Source organism: Desmodus rotundus, chromosome 12 (genome assembly GCF_022682495.2).
Source record: "Desmodus rotundus isolate HL8 chromosome 12, HLdesRot8A.1, whole genome shotgun sequence".
Lineage (NCBI taxonomy): Eukaryota > Metazoa > Chordata > Mammalia > Chiroptera > Phyllostomidae > Desmodus > Desmodus rotundus.
The window spans coordinates 77918736-77938008 of NC_071398.1; the positions used below are offsets into that span (position 1 = coordinate 77918736).

Genomic DNA, 19273 nt, shown 5'->3' on the forward strand with positions numbered 1-19273 from the left:
AAGGCCTCACCAGTCTTATTCCCCCTTTTCATTCAACTCTCCAGATTCCCTCATTCCTCTCCAGTCCCACCTCTCCCCTTCCTTTCTGTGTTCTTAGTACTTTCCACCTCCAGGAACTCTTCTTGGACTCACTGTGATTAGAAGTCCAGGCCACAGTTCACTTATCTTCATCATCCCTATCTGTGGAACTACCTTGGATTTCTAAGTTAAAGACCATTCCTCTTCTGCCTTCTCCCTATATCTCCCACTAGCTCCTCCAGGAAGATTTTATTTTCAGAATAAAAGTGTGGATTATGTGGTTCTACCTGTTAGATGTCAAGACAGGAAATTTTAGACCAAATATGGTTCAAAATAAAGGTAGTATGTTTTGAGCACTGGATTGAGCACCAGCCTACAGACCAAAAGGTAGCCAGTTGGATTCCTGGTCAAGGCCAGGTCCTCAACTGGGGGCATCAGAGAGGCTACGGATCGCATTTTCTTTTGCACATCCATGTTTCTCTCCCTCTCTTTCTCCTTCCCTTGCCCTCTCTCTAAAAATAAAACAAATAAAATCTATTAAAAAATAAAAAATAAAAATAAAGGTAGTATGTTTTGAGGCCCGATAAATATAGGAAAACCACTAGACGATTGATTAATTCAGCTAAAGTGATGCCCCAGAGGCTGACTCACTGGCTGAAAGCTCTCCCTGATGGCCATGCGCCAACATTCCCTCCTACCTACCTGATAATAAGCACCAGCAGCATTAGCATCGCCATATGTGGAGAACTGACTGTAGCTGTAGTCATCCCCAGGCTTAGGCATCCAAGGGGCCCCGCTTGAGCCTGCTGCCATCTTGAATTCAAGGGGGGCATTGGCTGCATCATCCTGGAAGGCTGGCTCTGGTTCCGTGCCTGGAGGCAGCTCTTCGGGGACAGTGGGAATGGGGTAAGGGTATGGCTCAACTCCAGGTGGCTCAGCCTTGTCCGGGAGGGAGAAAAAGTTCTCAGGGGCTACTTCCTCATCGCTGTCATCCTCCTCCTGCGTGATCTGCTTCGTCACCTGCAGGGCAGCACTCTTGGCAGCAGCCTTGATGGCAGAGGGTGACGGAGTGGTGGTTGTGGTACCCACAACAGAGGCAAGAGAGGAGGGCTTGGTCTTTGAAGCCTGTCTGGAGGGCTTAGTGTCAGAGGAGCCATCCGAGGGTTTCCGAGAGAAGGCATGGGGCAGGAGCAACCTGTTAGTCTCTTTCACAGTCAGGTTTTTAGGTTGGGGAAGCAAGGCGGACAAACCAGTCCCCTGGCCAGATCCCTGGTGAGCCCGGGTTTGGGGAAGGAGGGAAGAAAGATGACAAGTGAAACGTTATAGTATGTACCACTAACGTCAGGAACAAGAATTATAGGTATGTGCTCCAGCCTAAAATCTTACCTGCCCTGTTGCCGTCTCACCTTCACCAATCTGGGCCTAAGTCCTATCTCAGGCCCTTCTGCTGCCTGCTTCTCCCAAGGTAAGATGTCATCATGGTTTTGGTTGACTCCATGCCAACCCAGCCCCACTGCCCTCTGTCACAGAGCCTTTCCTGATTCTGTGTATTTGGCAACTACAATGCTCTTCACCTCATCTTTCTTCCCAAAAAGCCCAGGGCTCTCTCCAGCTGTCCACTCAACCTCTTTCCATGTCCTGAAGGTTCTTCTTAACATGAAAACTTGCTGCTTCCTTTGGACTGGTACTCAAAGTCAAGAACAAGGCTCTGTCCAAAAAAGACGTTCATATGTGTTGCCAAAAGGCCCCTCCCTTGACTAAGAAAAGTCCTACATATGTGTTATATTCAGCTTGCTTACACCAGAGTCAAGCATTTAACATTTCGTAAGAATCTCTCAGATTTTGCTTTTGATACGCTACAGGGCAGCCTGGTCTAACAGTAAAGCTGAGGGAAGATCCAGTTTGAAAAAGGAGAATGGAATAAGGTCACTGGTGTTTGAGTACCAGTATACTACAGCACTCTCAGCTAAGAAATGCCCAGGCACATAAATAAGATTTTTGAGTCAAGCAGGCCAGACAGAACTGTTCACCCAGAAAATGGGCTCCTCACCTTGTTCCCTGTGCTCACAGGTTTGAGTCGCTCTGGCCTGGCAGACCCCAGATGCTCAGAGTCATAGGAACTGAGCGAGGTGCCAGGTGGAACACATCTTCAGGGTATCTTATGAAGTGTTCAACTTCTCAGATGCTACCTGCATCCTGGCTACATCCCTGTGCAGTGCTGGGTCCCTACTCTGCCCTAACAGCTCAGTTTCTGTATCTGTAATATGCATCTCTTCCGAACCCCTGGAAGACTGCACTTTACCACTGGCGTGTCTTCCGATCTGAGCCAGTGTCCTCTCATCACTTTTACGCCAGTCTACCTCCTCCAGGAAGCCACTTTGGTAATAGGAGAAGGACCAGCCTCCTTCAGTCTCAGCATGCCAGTTTCCTCCATCACAAATATGGACACAGTGTCACTCTGGCCAGTTATCTAACTTCCACGTTCCATCCTCCTAAGACTTCTCAGCAGTGGAACTGACACGGTAACAGAGTTAGGGAAATGACTCGGCATTGTACACTTGAATCATGAGACAACCACCTTATGAAGAGAGAACCAACTTTGATCCACACCCAGTGTGGAGTAGAACAGGAAGAAAACCTTGGGAGCCAGAATAAAAAAACTGGGATGAGGAAACAGAGGAAGCAGAGCAAGCAGCAGAGATCATCTCTTGGCACTGTCTGGTTGAAGACTTCTGGTCTTGATTACGGAGCAGCAGCCAAACGCAGCAGGTCACAGTTTGGACTCCACAGGCAGGCTGCCTAAGTCTAAAGCCCAGCTCTGCCACCCCGCAGCTGTCTGACCTTGAGCTCTCAGTTTCCTCATACGTAACACAGGGACAATAACACTACAACTTAGGTGATATTATGAGAGTTAAATCAATTAAATGCTACTGAAGCACTTAAATCAGTGCCTGGTACACAGTAAATGATATTTAAGTATTTATTTTCCAGGCTAAAAATGAGACAGAGAGAAGATGGACAATTTTAAAATACAGATGTTCTAGAAAACAAACTCATAAACACAGAGAACAAGTTGATGGTTGCCAGATGAGAGGGGGGATAAGGGGCTGGATGAAAAAGGGATTAAAAAATACAAATTGGCCTATAGGAGCTACTATAAAGGACACAAGGACAAAATCAAGGGGGAGGGTAGAGGTGGGGGAGGGAGGTGGGACTGGCTGGGGTGGGGTGGAAGGATGGGGAGAAAATGCAGACAATTGTAACTGAATAAAAATTAATTAATTAATTAAAAAAATACAAATTGGCAGTTATAAAATAGTCATGGGGATATAAAGTACAGCAAAGTCAATAATATTAATAACTGTATGATGTCAAGTGGGTACTTGAAAGGGGTGATCGCTTTCGAGGTTATGTAAATGTCTAATCACATGGTGTATACGTGAAACTAATATAATATCATATGTCAACTGTAATTGAAAAGTAAAAATTTCAAGAAATTTTTTAAAATTATTTTATTTATTTTTATTCAGTTACAATTGTCTGCATTTTCTCCCCTTCCCTCCACCCCACCCCAAAATTTCAAGAAATTTTTAAATAAATAAATAAAACATACATGATGTTCCCTAACATCACTTTGACCCAGTCATCGTTTATACTACCCTTCCTAAATAATCCCTCTCCCAGAAATGTAATGAATCCAACTGAGTTCCAATTCATCTCCCTATACTACCTGTCCTGTACGGGAGGTACCACCACCACACTAGAGCCAGGGAACGGTGAGGAGAGGGCACAGAAGCACAAGATCTTATGTTACCAAAGTAAGCAATAATCACACTTAAAATAGTTGATCCTTAAATACCTGCGTTTGACTGATTTGGAAGCCGCTGGGCACTGTAAATCCTGTCTTTCAGGAAGCAACATGGGAAGAGAAGAAATGGCTTCTATTATGTCACAAAGCTTACCTGAAGGACAGTTTTCTTCTTTGTGGGTTCATCTTCCTCAGAATCTGACTAAGGAAAAAAAATGATAAATCGAATAAAGGCCTCGCTGTTTAAGATCGGTGTAGGAAACACATTCAATAAAGCACATACGAATGACTGGACAACAGTGGCCATCTCTAGGCTCCACCTCAGCACAAGGGGCACCCCCACCCAGGCCCAGGGCCAGCCCGACAACAGAGCTCCCCTCCTGCCTTCAAACATCAGAGAATGGCTATGCGCTGACCTCCCCTCCTCTTTCACTCCCCATCCCAGACCTGTTGCATAGCCTTCTTGACATTAATTTCTATTCCTTTAAATTAAAACTATTTCCTCTCATTTAGTCTTTGGTGGAAGTAAAAAGCTATACCCATTTTTCTTCCTGTAAGTCTGCCCACTAGAAGATGAATGGGATTTGGCCCACAATCTCACCCAATCTCAGCTTCACTTCTAAAACCACTTACATAGACTACATAACCACAGGTCTGGGGAACTCCAGTGGGATTAAGTGGTGTGTTAACTACTCTTCCATCAGGCATTAAAGGTCAAAGCCATTGGAGAAATCCATTCCCTCTCCAAGTTTGATCTATTGTCTGCCAAACAGCTGATCGTGTCCAGAAAGAAGGCAAGCAAATGACGACTGCGAATTTGGGGCAAGACGAGAGGTCATCTGTGTTATCTCTCTGACTCATCAGAACTGTTTCTAGTATAAGCTCTCACACTGGAAATATCTAAACTTTTAACTCAATATCAGTTCTCAGTATTTTTAAATATAGAAAGTTGCAAGGCATATGAGTAGCAAGTTTAACATTTTATTTTTAAAAGTATTTCCCAGCCCTGGCTGGAGTGGCTCAGTGGATTGAGCTGGGGCCTGGGAACCAAAGGGTCGCTGGTTCAATTCCCAGTGTAGGGCATATGCCTGCATTGCAGGCCAGGCCAGTAGGGGGCGTGTGAGAGGCAACCACACATTGATGTTTCCCCCTCTCCCTCCCTTCACCTCTCTCTAAAAATATATTTTAAGAATATTTTTACAAAGAGAGAGAGAGAGCCTATTCTACACAGGCCCTATTCTACTCCATGCTGTGTATGTACACAGGGCTTCCCAACTGGTGTCCCGTGGCCGGGTTACAGCTATGATATTGGTCCTCGAAGCCCACCGGGCCCCCTGCAGGACTTGGAGCACGCAGACTCCTGGCCTGCTGGTTTCCAGAGGCAAAACCTGGATCATGTACTCCAGCGTCCTTCAAAGATTTCCTGTGTGTGCCATGATGAAAAAAGTCCCTTCCTTCAAGGACCTTCCAGTCCAATGAGAAAAATGACAAATATCCAAATAACTGTAATAAAGACAGTAAGAGTTAAGGGCATCAAGTGTGGCTCAGATATCACTTCAAAAACTGGTTGTTCCTACACTTGTGCTTTCTTTCACGTAAGTCCCTTGCTTAGAACTCTCTCTCCCCGTACCAATGTCACTACCAGCACTCACTCTCCTGTCAATCTGCACTCTGTACTCCTTATTCCAAACTCCTGAGAAGTCTTCCTGGTGGATCTCACCTTGCTCTTTTTTACTCTGCGTCACTGGTTTGTTGGGATAGGATCACACCAACCCTGATTTATTTGTGCTTTGCTCTGGAAATGTTACGTTTTTCATGTGTGTATTCTTGCCTCTACTCTGACAACAAAGGCCCTACAGTTCAATATTGCTGCACAATAGTCTGTACATAATGATTTTAATTATTTTCTGCCAAATATATTTTAAAAACCACTTATCTGTCTCAGTATTTAACTGTGAGGACTAAGAGAGGGTGGTAGATGAAAGGATACTATGTGTCAGGCAATTTACAATCTTTCACTTGGTCCTTAAAATAACATTTCAAGGTAGGCATTGATATCTCAACTTTATGGTTAAGAAAAACAAGGCTTGGAGAGGTTAAATAATGGCTGAGTAAGTTCCGGCTCCCATGCTTTTGCAACAACATTGCGCCGAACTGTCCAGGCTTCACAGCCACACTGACCAGACGCCACTTGATCCCACAAGACTCGGTCAAGAAAGTACCAGACACAAAATCAGAAATGCAGGTTTGAGTCTCAGCTTTGCCACTCACTGGCTAGGGAATCCCCAATAAGCCATTTAACTAACTCTCCAAGCCTCAGTTAGAAATACTTAGCCATGTCACAAAGGTGTCCTAGAGACTGCCTGAGCTCCTATGAGTGAAAATATATATAAACTAAAATTCTAAAGAGTTCAAGGATTATTATTCTCTCTAGTCCGCCAAAATGTCCAACTCAACCAAAGAAAAAGCTTTAAGCCCCAAACACCTCAGTATTTTCAACCTTTTCTCTCTGTTCTAAATTCCCATTGCCACAGGGGCTCCTGACCGCCTTCCCTCTTTTGACCACGAAGACTTGTATCCCTTCCAGCAGACCACACAGAACCACCTCACTATGGAGTACGTAAGGGTCTCATGGAGTCCCCAGGCACATTTAAACTTTAACATCTTACACAATAGGTTCAATGGAAATAATCTGAAAATAAATAAATTTTATCAAAGTTTAAAATGATTACATTTATAAAATTGTACAAGTATATTCTTATTTTTCAGATACTGTGACAAAAAGTGGTCGCTGTGAAAGTGTAGGCAGATTGTCCTACAACTAATAGAATTGAAGGCACTTCAACTGTGGACAGAAAATTCAATTTCTCCTTAAAGAACAGAGATTATGTCCTGCCTGGTGTGGATCAACTGGTTGGGCACTGTCCCACAAACCAAAAGGTTGCATGTTCAATTCCCGGTCAGACCATATGCCTGAGTTGCGTTTGGTCCCTGGTTGGGGTTGGTGCAAGAGGGAATAGATCAATGATTCTCTCTCATATAGATGTTTCTCTCCCACTTTCCCTTTCTTTAGAATCAATAAAAGAACCCTGGCTGGTGTGGTTCAGTGGATTCAGTGCCAGCCTGTGAACCAAAGGGTCGCTGGTTCGATTCCCTGTCAGGACACATGCCTGGGTTGCAGGCCAAGTCTCCAGTGGGAGGCGCATGAGAGGCAACCACACATTGATGTTTCTCTCCCTCTCTTTCTCTCTCCCTTCCCCCTCTCTAAAATAAATAAATAAAATCTTTAAAAGGAAAAAATTTAATAATATAAATATCAGAGATTGTTTCCATTATACTGACATTTTTAAAAACTGTACAAAGACCTTAGAAAAACCTTACTATTTCTGGATTTAGGGGACTGCTATGGCTACTCACATCATCCTTCTCTCTTTGAACGTATCATGTGAATCCACTAAACCCCATTATAAATCATCTCATGATGGGCACTAAATATGACAGACTCTCTAAAACAGCACACTAAAACAAGGCCCTCAAAAAATGTGCTGAGCCCCTAAACTCTTGTTAAGTCATGTCTGTTGATTTTTGAAGGAAGGGTAGAAATAAATGTACACCCCTTAAAGCTGACAAAACAGGGCTCAGAGACACTCACTAACCACCTAGGACCACAGAGTAAGTTCCAAAGGATTGGAAGAATGCCAAAATAAATTAAGGACCACCTTTTGCCCCTAGGATGGAGTAGCTAAAATATATAACTGTAGCCAACTCCATCCTAGAAAGGGGTGGAAAGGTGGACCTCGCTGGCTCACTATGAAAAGAAGTTCAGGTACCACTCAAAGCAGTTCTGGGCATGTGGGGCCTGAATGAAAACAGGAAACAGAAGGAAAGCTCAGCAAGGCATTTCCCAAACACTTCACAAAGATAATGGATTTTGGTTTAGAGTACCAAAAAGCAGAGAGATGAGTAATCCAAATTATAGAAGATGTGCCAAATACCCTCCAGTCACCCTGGGGAGGGATGCAGGGAGGAGGAGATATGGCTGCCTTGGAGCATTTGAAAGGAAAATCAATTCAGCTTCTATCAAGTAACTAGCTAGAAGCAACGGGCTTAGCCTGAGCACACAGTATTTAATTTAGACTCCAGGAGAACCTGCTTGATAGTGAGAGAGAGGTACAGAAGCATATTGGTTTTGTTGGGCTTTTTTAAGCATAGTAAAACACACATAACATAAAACATACCATTTTAACCATTTTAAGTATACAATTAAATGACATTAAGTACATTCACAATGTTGTCCAATGCTCACCACTGTTTCCAGAACCTTTCATCACCCCAAACAGAAACTCTGTGCACGATAAACACTAACTCCCCATTCCTACTCCCCACCCCCAACCACCTGGTAACATACTCTACTTGTCATCTCTATGAATTTGCCTCTTAGGGTTCCTCACGTAAGTGGAATCATACCACGTGTCATTTTGTGTCTAGCTTATTGTTTACTTAGCATACGACCTCAAGTCCATCCATGTTGTAGCATGTATCGGAATTTCATTCCTTTTTAAAATTTTTTAAAAGATTTTATTTATTTTTTTAGAAAGAGAGGAAAGGTGGGAGAAAGAAAGGAAGAGTCACATCAATGTGGATGTGCTGGAGAAACATTGATCGGCTGTCTCTCTCGCATCCCCACCTGGGGACCTGCCCTGCAACCCAGGCAAGTGCTCTGACTGGGAATCAAGTCCACAGGCCAGTGCTCAATCCACTGAGCCACACCAGCCAGGCCTCATTCCTTTCTAAAGCGGAATAATGCTCCCTGGTATCTATATACCATACTTTGTTGATTACTCATCTGTTTATGGACATCTGGGCTATTGCCATATTTTGGCTACTGTGGATAGTGCTGCTATGACAGTGGTATACAATCTGTTTGAGTCCCTGCTTTTTCTTTTTCTATTTTAAAAAACACTTTATTTATATTTAGAGAGAGGAGAAGGGAGGAAGAAAGAGAGAGAGAAACATGAATGTGAGAAACATCAATCTGTCGCCTCACTCGCCCCCAACTGCGGACCTGACCAGCAAGCAACTCAGGCATGTGCCCTGACTGGGAATTGAATCGGCGACCCTTTGCTCTGTGCAACGACGCCCAACCCACTGAGCCACTTGGGCTGAGTCCCTGCTTTCAACTGTTTTCACCTAAGAGTGAAATTGCTGGATCATATGGTAATTCTAATTTACTTCTCGAGGAACTGTCAAACTGTTTTCCGCAGGAATATATGAAATGGAGGCTGTAGAGTCGATTCCTAGAGAGTACTAACGACCAGTGACTGGTAATCTAAGTGGGTCCGTGCCATTGGACGAGAGAACTGGGTAACACTCGAAAGACCAGAGCACCCAGGGCTGGGAGAAGTGTGCTGGACCAGAACAGGCACTCCCGAGATTTGGAGGCACAAATTGGCTGCCTTTCTTAAGAAGAAAGTATTTTATTTCTCCTTGGCCTCACAAGAGCCTGAACCTCAATGGCTACCTCTGTCCCATCTGTTCCAGCTGCCAAGAGTGACAAGACACACACACCCCTAGACTGCTGAGCAAGAACGGAAACAGACGTTTTCCATTAAGCTAAGCCCAGTGGGATCCACTAATCTATCAGAGCCCATTCCCGATGGCAGCCTCCCTCTTATCTTCCCAGGCTCTGGTTCTGACAGACTCCCTCTTCAAAAAGCAATCACTAGTTGCCAGGGCCAGGAGCCAAGAAGGAAATAAGGGCCCAAGCACAGACAGACAGAAAGACAGACAGAGACAGAGACTCAATCACTACTGCACTCCTCTCTGCTATTAATCTCAATTAGCTACATTCACCAACTTTTTTTTACTCTTTGGTCTGAAATATCTTTCGCTTGTATCTGTCCTTTAGTTAGGTTATCACTTCCTCTCCCGTTTTTGCACTCCTCATTGTATTGCTTTCCTATTCTGGTTACCCAAGCTCTTCTATCCTAATAGGCACTATGATAGACAGAACAGAACAGATCTGGGTGCAAATACGACTTTCTGCTACTCCCAAATTGTGTGGTTTTAGGCAAATCACCTGTTCTCTAAAGTTCCATTTCCTCATCTGTAAAGTAGAATGCCCTTACAGAGTCACTGAGCGCCTACGCAATGTCAGACATTAAGCAAGGGCCCCCCAAGTGCTGGTGGGGCCCTCTTTCCCATCTATCCAGAGCTAAAACTTAGCTTAATCCACTTCAATCAACTCTTAATTACTTGGTTAACAGAAATGACCAAAATTAGTGAAATCTCAATCTCACAACTTTAAACTTTCCACTATCTGGGTAAACCATCTGTTTTTTGTTTCTTGGTCTTTATAAGTGAAATTAATTTATAAGTTGATTATAACTTATAATCAAAATTGATTATAAATTATAATCAACTTTATAAGTTGATTATTATTTTTTTAATTTATTGATTTTAGAGAAAGAGGAAGGGGGAGCAGAGAGGAAACATCAATTTGTTGTTCCACTTATTCATGCACTCATTGGTTGATTCTTGTATGTATCCTGACCGGGAATTGAAACCTCAACCTTGGCGTACCAGGACACTCTAACCAGCTGAGCTACCCAGCCAGGGCTCAATAAATAATCTCAAAGTACGGGTAATACCAATCCAGATAACCATAAAAACTCCTACTGGCTTTGAAATGCGCACGCATTCTGACAGAAAACTCTTCCAACAGACTTACTCCTCTAATTTTGGTTTTCTATATCCTAATTTTAGAAGTTTGCATCCTCTAAGCTGCAGGTGGCAAACACAAAGCCTGCAGGCCCAATCCGGCCCTCCACCTTGTTTTATCTGGCCCAGCACCTTGTTTCTGCCCGGTGGCGGCACCGAGCTCCTTGCCCCTACTTATGGAGTAGGTACATTTATACAGTCCTAAAACTACATTTGGCCCTTTGAAGGCAATCACGAGGCTGATGTGGCCCCCGGTGAAAGCAAGTGACACCCCTGCAGTCTAAGCCCATGAAATCGACAATTGAGCAATGCCTGGAAGTAGCCTGGGTCAGAGCAAGAAGAAGGAAAAGAGGACAAGTGTCCATTTTATGGACCATTCCTAACTCCTCACATAAATCAAAAGCTGAAACTTGATTTTGCAGTGCACCTGGAGAGAGAATATGGCACTAACCTGTCCCCTGACTGCAGCTAATTGATGTGTGACCCAAATCAAACGAATCTCTCCTGGAAAAACAGAATTGATACTAAGATTGTATTTCAATCTGGGTGGCTCACTAAAAGGAAGGAAATGAAAAACAAGAAGGTGTGGGTGGCCATCTTTCACCTGCAACAAAGACTAAGAAGCAGAGGAAACTGTTGTGCAGACAAAGAAGAACGAATCAAATGTGCAAGAAGCTGTGTGGGTCCCCAAAAGATCTCTAATTCCTGATTCCAAGCCCAGGAGCTTGAGTTGGTTTTTATACTTGCAACCAATTAAATATACTCTGCCTCCTGAATTCCCTAAGTAAATGGCACCACTATGCCCTGGCCAGGTGGCTCAGTTGGTTGGAGCATGGTCCCATACACCAAAACGGTTGTGGGTTCGATCCCCAGTCAGGGCACGTAAGTGAGGCAACCGACTGATGTTTCTCTCACATTGATGTTTCTCTGTCTCCCTCTAAAAATCAATAAAAGTATCCTCAGATGAAGATAAATAGCCCTACTACCCTCCCAGCTGCCTGAACCAAAAGGCACGAGGTCAACCTTGAATCCTCGCCTTCATCCATGATATTCAATCAATCCCCTAATCTTATCACTTCTACCTCTTAAATAGACCTAGAACCCCCAGCTCCCTCTAATCCCCGCTAGGCCCTTTCCCTGACCTCTATCACTGCACACACTGTGTCTCTGCCAGTCTTGCTCCCCCCACACCTTTCACTACTCTGTGATCAGAGAACGCTTGCTCAGCCTTCACTACCCTCACAATTACATAGTAAGGCTTTAGCATGGCACCTAAGACCTATTGTCATCTGGCCTCAGCCTGTCCCTCTACAGCCCCAAATTCCATCATTCCCCCTGCCCATCCATGTGCTCCAGCTACTGTACCTTACTCACTTCAGACTCCCCCAGAGCACTGTCATTCTCTCTCACCACTAAGCTTTCATTCACTTTGTTCCCTCTGCCTGATGCACTCTTCCCCTCTGCACCCCTCTTCCTCTGGCTACCTCCTCCTCACCTATCTTACCGCTGTTCAGACATCTCCTCTTTCTGGAAGCCTCTCCAGCCTGTGGACTGGTGTGCTCCCATGGCACCAGCTCTATCATGGTTCTCCTCTGACTTGACCTAAAGTCTGCTTCCTTGTCGGTCTCCTCCAATGAGCCACAAGCTCCTTTTGAGCAGGGTCTATCATGTTCACTACTGTACTCTTAGCTCCTGGCAGGGAAGCAGCTCAACAATGAATTAGCCAATCTAATTAATAAGAGTTCACAGTTAATTACTTCTGCTTTAGCACCAAACTCTACAGGGAAATTACATAAGGAAGCCTAATTCATTTATTTAAACATGTACTAAGAGCCTACTAAGTGCAAGACACAAAGCTTAGATCCAGAGGGGCTTAGAACTGGAGGGGGCACAAGACAAAGGTCACCGTCATCTGATCATCTCGAATGTGCTTAAGCTACCTTTCCCCAGGAATTGTGTTCCAAAAACAATACTAACTTGAACAGAAAAAAAAAAACGGGAAACTAAACCAGCTAACACGTGACTTAATTTTAATTATATGTAACACCGTTCACCTCAGGAATTTAGTGAATTATATTACACAGAAGGGATGGTCAGGGGTCCTCAGAGTTTTCTGCCACTTCAGCCAGCCTAAACCGAAGGTTGCCTCTCCCAGTGACTTTTGCTGCTGCTACCTTCACAGACCTACAACTGACCCTTTCCCCTGTCACTATGGAAGGAGGCGGGCTGACAAAAAGCACCACCTTCCCCCGTAGATCACAACTAGGCCGAGATAAAGAACAGGGAGAAAACTGCGAAGAGGGGAGGAAAGAGAATGCCAAAGAAATGAGCCTATTTTCCTCTGTCACATTCAGGAACTTTGCTTTGTTTCTGATTAAATCAAAGCCAAAGTAAATTTCAATGTGGCGACAGGCTTTTTTGTGGGGGGTTTTTTAAAGATTTTATTTTTATTTTTAGGAAGAGGAGAAGAGAGGAAGAGAATGAAAGAAACATCCACAAGCCACGTGTGAAAGATTGATTGGTTGCCTCTCGCTCGCCCCGAACCGGGACGAACTGCAACCCAGGCATGTGCCCTGACTGGGAATAGAACCAGAGACCTTTCGGTTCATGGGACAGCACCCAACCCACTGAGCCACACCAGTCAGGGTGCAGAAGGCTTTTCTGGATTCTAGACTTAAAAATGGCAGGTTCAGATGACAGAGAAGGAGAAAATAATATGGAAGAACAAGATAGGGAGGAAGATTCTGGAACCTCCTTCCATGAATAATCCACATTCATTTGAGTTCATTTACTCAGAAAACATTTAAGTTGTACTCTGTATGTGCCAGACATTGTTTTAACCACGAGACATAGCAGTGAATAAAATAAACCATAAGCCCAATAAAATATCTTATGTTAGATGGTGGTTAGGTACTGTGGATAAAAATAAAACAAGGCAAGGGGTGGGGGAGCGTGGGTGATAGGAAGTTGCACTTCATTTTCTTTAATTTTTTAAAAAATATTTTATTTATTTTTAGAGAGAGTGGGGAGGGAGAAAGAGGAAGAGAAATGATGAATGTGTGAGAAAATGGATCAGTTGCCTCTCTCACGCCCCCAACTGGGGACCTGGCCTGCAACCTAGGCATGTGTCCTGACTGAGAATCGAACTAGCCACCTTTCAGTCCACAGGCCAGTGCTCAAGCCAGTGAGCCACACCGGCCAGGGCTGCAACTTCAATAGGTAGGCTAGGAAGTTCTCACTGAGTACATGTCTTTTAAGCCAAGACTTGAAAGAGGTGAAGGAGAAAACATTAGGATGCCTGGGGAAGAAACTGAGGGAACAGCAAGCGCCAAGAATGGAAATGGCCCCTAGGCAGTGTTGCAAGTCTGAAGAAAAGCAGTAAGAAAAGAACAAGCTTCTCCTGGGGGGTAACCAAGGTAAGCCAGGGACTGACCAGTTAACTTTTCAAAAGAGAAAGGAAGGAACTAAGGAACTCAGGGTAACTCTAAAGCATTACCTGTCCCTATAATGTCTCCTTTATCCCCAAAGTACTCACTCCAGAAAAGGTCCTCTAGTTTTTTGCCCTAATATACAGAAAAATAAGCTTGGCTGCCTCTTCTGCAAATAGTACCCAAGCATCCTAATTCACCTGGACTTGACAGTACCTAAACCACAGGTGGCAAACGCAAGGCCCACACTCGAATCCAGCCCTCCACCTTGTTTTATCCGGCCAACTCTTGCTTAACTGTTACGGGGTAGTTACATTTATACAGTCCTAAAATTACATCCCACCCTCTGAAGGCAACCGTGAGGCTGTGGCCCGGGGTGAAAATGAGTTTGACAGCCCTGGCCTAAACGATGAAACTGAGGCACAGACCAGAGCTTAGACAGACCAGCTGTTAATCCCTCTACCCTTTACCAGGTAAGATCCTACGTGCTGAACATCTGTTTGTCATCTGGAAAATACTGGAAGGGTATCTCCCAGAGTGCTGTCATAAGCCTGCCAAATGATCTGAATTCAACAAATGCTCAACTTCCTCCCTAACGGTCCTCAAAAATAGAGTCCATCATTCCTCCCCTTTTCATTCAGACCCTGATGCTTTTAAGTTCAGGGTCAAAGGAAAAGTTTAGTCAAGAATGTTCAGCAAAGGGTAAGAATCCTGTCTCCTGTGACTTCTTCAGGTACCAGACTTTACGCTGTTCTCAGCGTAAGAAGGAAAACAAAACAAAACCAAAAACCCGGCCTGAGCTAAAGATACAACAAAGGGAGCAGAACCAAGTGTCCCTAGGCCTGAGCCGGGGTCTATCGTTATTGCCAAGTGATGGTATGTGGCCCTTCTACAGGAGGCTCCAGCCAGCTCGATGAGACAAATACCTTACTAACTCCTCGAAGTTGACAAACTTCAGCTCAATTGCACTGAACCAGGAATCTAGTGGTCTGGAATCAACGGAAACACTTACGTCCCGGGAGTCCTTCCTACAGCTGAGCCCATGTCCAAACCCGATGTACAGATTGGGGGTGTCCTCCCCAGATACTCACATCCCCCTTATGCAGCTCTGGCGCCGCAATCTTCACGGGCTCTGTCCTCTTCTTTGGCTTGGGAAGCCCCAGGAGGGGCCCGGCACCGCCGATAGTGGGGGGCAGGCTGAGGCCAGGGCCGAGGGCCGAAGGCAGCCCCAATCCCAACCCCTCCCCAACTCCTGCCGCTTCAGCCGGGCTCACGCCTGGAGGTGGGGGGAAGCCTCCCAGGCCGAAGGGCAGAGGGGGAGGAGGCTGCAGCCGGGGGTCTCCGCTGGGTGGGGGCAGTAACAGCGGCGGGGGAAAGGCTGGGGCTAGCATCTGAGGGGGCGGAGGCAGCAAGGCCGGAGCCTTGGGTGCTGGGAGAGAAGCGAACAAGCCCCCTAAAGTGGACCCAGATGTAGGTGCCACCGCCTCCTCCTCCTCCGGCTCAGCCTCATCCGGCTCACTCTCATCGCTGCTAGCGTAAGCAACCAGCGACATGGCGCCTCCTGCTTTTGGGGCGCCCTTGCCGGCGGGCTAGGCCTACTCGAGACCGGGGATGCCCGGAGGCCTAGTGGGCCCCGCCACTCGGCGGGGCGGGGAGCCGTCAAGTCCACCTTCTCCGTACTCTAGGGCTAGCCCCGGCAGGAGCCCATCGCCAAGGCTGATTTCCACCGAATAAGGCTTCTCTCTTCACTTAAGCTCCTAATCCCGGGAAACTACACACAGCTAATGGCCGCCGAATCACTCCGCCCCCTCCTCGCCTTTCTAAAACAGAAACTACAACTCCCAGAGAACACTTCGGCCATAGCCCCATTCTTCGCCGCAGGTAGCTCAGCGCAAGTCACAGTGGGAGTTGGAGTTCGAGGAAAGATTAAAGGGCGCGCAAAAAGACAGATGGACAACCCGCCTCTGGCGCGAGGTCTTCTGGAATGAGTAGGGTTTTTTTTTTTTTCGGGGGGGGGGGGGGTGTCGCCTCACAATTCCTAGGTGACTACAAACCCCAACGGTCACCGCGGTAGTCACGGAGGCGAGGAGGAGAGCATTTCGGTACTTGAAGTTCCCCAGGGTATAGCCTCTTGAGCGCTAAGCTTTATGGGAGATGTAGTGCTCTTAAGAACTGCAAGTGATGTCGGGAATTAGAGGGCGTCTGGGAAGGTGGCGGGATGGAGAAAAAATAGCTTAAAGGGAAAGTGACGTGGAAATAAACTGATGAAGTTCCCCAGTCGCCTGAAACCGGGGTTGGAATCGTACACTTCAAAGAGAAGCATGGCTCGAGAGACGTGTACGAAATTGGGCTGCGAGTCAGGAGGAACCGAGATTTCAAATCTATCAATAAACATAATGTGACATAGAAAGATGAGGTGATCCTCCTCACCTTCACCAAGTTGCACATCAAGAAGCAAACCTAGCCCTTCCAGCTTGGGGACTGGCCTCCCTATACAACAAACAGTGAGACAGAAACATGGGAAGGGCCCTAAAAGAACTAGGTACTTAAGGTTAATCCCTTCCCCTCAGCCCAAACGGACTAACTGCATCTCAGCCCCTTTCACAGATCTGGGGCATCCCTGAGTCCATCTCTGTCGACTGTACCTCCCACTTACCCCTCTGCATATGTTCTGCATATCCGGCTCTGTCTGTGCCTGGTGTTTATCCCGCCTTTGTGTGCGCCCTTTATATGCCCATGATTCTGTACCTGTCCTTTCCTGGCCAGCTGTGACCTTGTGTCCTTTTCTTCTTTATCCATCTTTGTCCTTTCCTGTCTGCCTGTGACTCAGTCCGTGCCTTCTACTTGTCAGCTCTCTGTGAGTCCTTTACATATGAACCCACCTGTGTGTGGGTGCCACCTCCCTGCTCCCACAGAGCCAAAGATTGTACTGAGCTTAGCCCATGAAGATTGTTGCCGTTTGGGGAGGAGGCTACGGAGGAAAATGGAAAGGATGATAAGAGGGACAATGGCAGTGGCAACAATGAAAAGGATAATGAAAGGCCCAAGCCTGATCCTCCATGAAGCCTGATATGGCCCCCTCCTCTGTACCCTCTCCATGTGTCTAAATCTCACCCTGCCTATATGGACAAACCCACATACCACTTTCTCCATAAAGCCTCCTTAAATATGTTTGCTCTCTGCCCTGGATGTCCAAAGCATTTTTCTGCATATCAGTTCTTAAACTTTACTTATTTATTTTTAATCCTCACCCAGGAATATGTTTATTGATTTTAGAGAGAGAGGAAGGAAGAGAGAAACAGCAATCAGTTGCCTCCCTTACACAGTCCAACCTGGTATCCAACCTGCAGCCTGCAACCTAGGTATGTGACCTGACCAGGGATCGAACCTGCAACCTTTTGTTGTACAGGATGATGCTCCAAACAACTGAGCCACGCTGCCAAGGTGTAATTCGTTGTTGTTGTTGTTGTTTTAAGATTCTATTTATTTCTTTCCAGAGAAAGGAGAAGGGAGGGAGGGAGAGAGGGAGAGAAACATCAGTGTGTGGTTGCCTCTTGTATACCCCCAAATGAGGACCTGGCCCACAAACTAGACATGTGCCCTGACTGGGAATCAAACCAGCGACTCTTTGATTCACAGGCCGGCACTCAATCCACTGAGCCACACCAGCCAGGGCCCAAGGCATACCTGAGATCACTGGGAAAGCCTCTTAAATAAAATGTAAATTTATGAATCAACGCTAAAGAGATTCCTAATCAGTACGTGTGGGGTGGGGTGGGGCCCAGAGTCTGGATTTTTAAGAAACTCCTCAGTTAATTGCAAAGCAGAACCACTCTGAGAAACTAGAACTTCCAGTCCTGGTGTTCTTTGCACAATGCTGACTTTTAACACCTGCTTTCGAATCTAGGTTCCCCAACCTATTTTCTGGTGACTTCAGGCAGTCACTTCTCTTCTCTGAGCCTTACTTTTCTCCTTTGAAAAATGGGTAAAGTATTAAGGAGCCCTGTCCTATTATGTGAAAAACACCTGCTATTAACACACAGTGAAATGACTTAGAACCCTAAGAGAGTAAGAAACTTTCAAAGGGATAGGACCATCCTTGTTCCTTGTTAACACATCGAGCTGCCCAGCAGAGAAGAGAAGCCCCATGAGGTCAGGGACCTCTCTTTGACAAATATTTTCAAAGCTAGGTCCTCTTACTCTAAAGATTAACGATTCACACAAGAAACTGATAATAGAAACTTTAGAGCAAGGGTGGAAAGGGGATTTATTTCTTATGTGTACTCTTTCATACCTTTAGAAATTTGTAACCTTTATATCTAATTGGGTTCCCTTCTGAAATCCTACTTAAACTTCAGTAAAAGAATTTTTTGTGAAAAGGCATTAAAGACCATTTTGAAAAGATTTAGGTCTCACCCTAGCTGGTGTGGTTCAGTGGATTGAGTGCCGGCTCGCAAAACGGGGGGTGGGGGGTGCTGCACGAGGAGGGGCTGCCATTTCGATTCCCAGTTGGGGCACAAGCCTGGATTGCCTGCCAGGTGAGGCCCCCGGTGGGGGGCACACAAGAGGCAACCACACATTGATGTTTCTCTCACTCTTTCTCCCTCCCTTCCTCTCTAAGATAAATAAATAAAATCTTTTAAAAAATGAAAACTCAGAAAGATGGGACAATGAGAAGAGGAAACCACAGTTACAACATTTTGGAAGATGGAAAGCAAATGCCCTGGTGGTAACTGATTTGACATATCCAAGACAGCTGAGACCCAGGCTGGCTTTGGGGAACGTCAGAATCAATACGCTCTGTCCTAGAGCCTCAAAAGGCTCAGGAGGACCTCTGGAAGTGCATGAGACAGGAAAGGAACAAAAAATGACAGCTGGTTAAAAGCTGTTTAATAAACTGCTATAGCTCCTCCCCACTTCGTGCTAATGGGAAACTGGCTCTCTGCAACCCCAGAAAAAATAAAAGCAGGTAATTTTTTTTTCTTTTCCTCAAGAGGGAATAAAAGAGGATTTCTGATATGGGAAAAACCAGGCACAGTCAAGGACAGAGGCACTACACAGAAATCAGGGGAATGAAAGCAATATGCACATGGGATTCAGAGACCCAACCGTTTCTTCCAGAAGACTGGCCGTGGGCTCTACCCTCCATCCTAGATATTGGGAAACTCTCCATTGAAAATCTGCTCAGCTCAGGAAGTAAGACCTATGGAGTCTGATATCATGGATTCATCCTACAAATTTTCCAACCAGATAATCTTAACGGCAAGTTCTCAGCTGACAAGCCCCAACAGCATACCCA

The 19273-nt window shown here is 45.6% G+C and overlaps 1 protein-coding gene across 1 annotated transcript in view; it reads right to left on the reverse strand.

Moving 5' to 3' along the window:
- Nucleotides 1-15805, reverse strand: part of PRCC (proline rich mitotic checkpoint control factor) — a 35581-nt gene extending 19776 nt beyond the window's left edge. Inside the window, exons 1-3 of the mRNA XM_024574395.4 lie at nt 15066-15805; nt 3981-4028; nt 721-1287 (exon numbers count right to left, since the gene is read on the reverse strand). Of these exons, the coding sequence (XP_024430163.1) occupies nt 721-1287; nt 3981-4028; nt 15066-15527 (1077 nt within the window). The 5' untranslated portion in view covers nt 15528-15805. The remainder of the gene's footprint in view (nt 1-720; nt 1288-3980; nt 4029-15065) is intronic.
- Between the last annotated feature and the right edge of the window lie 3468 nt (nt 15806-19273).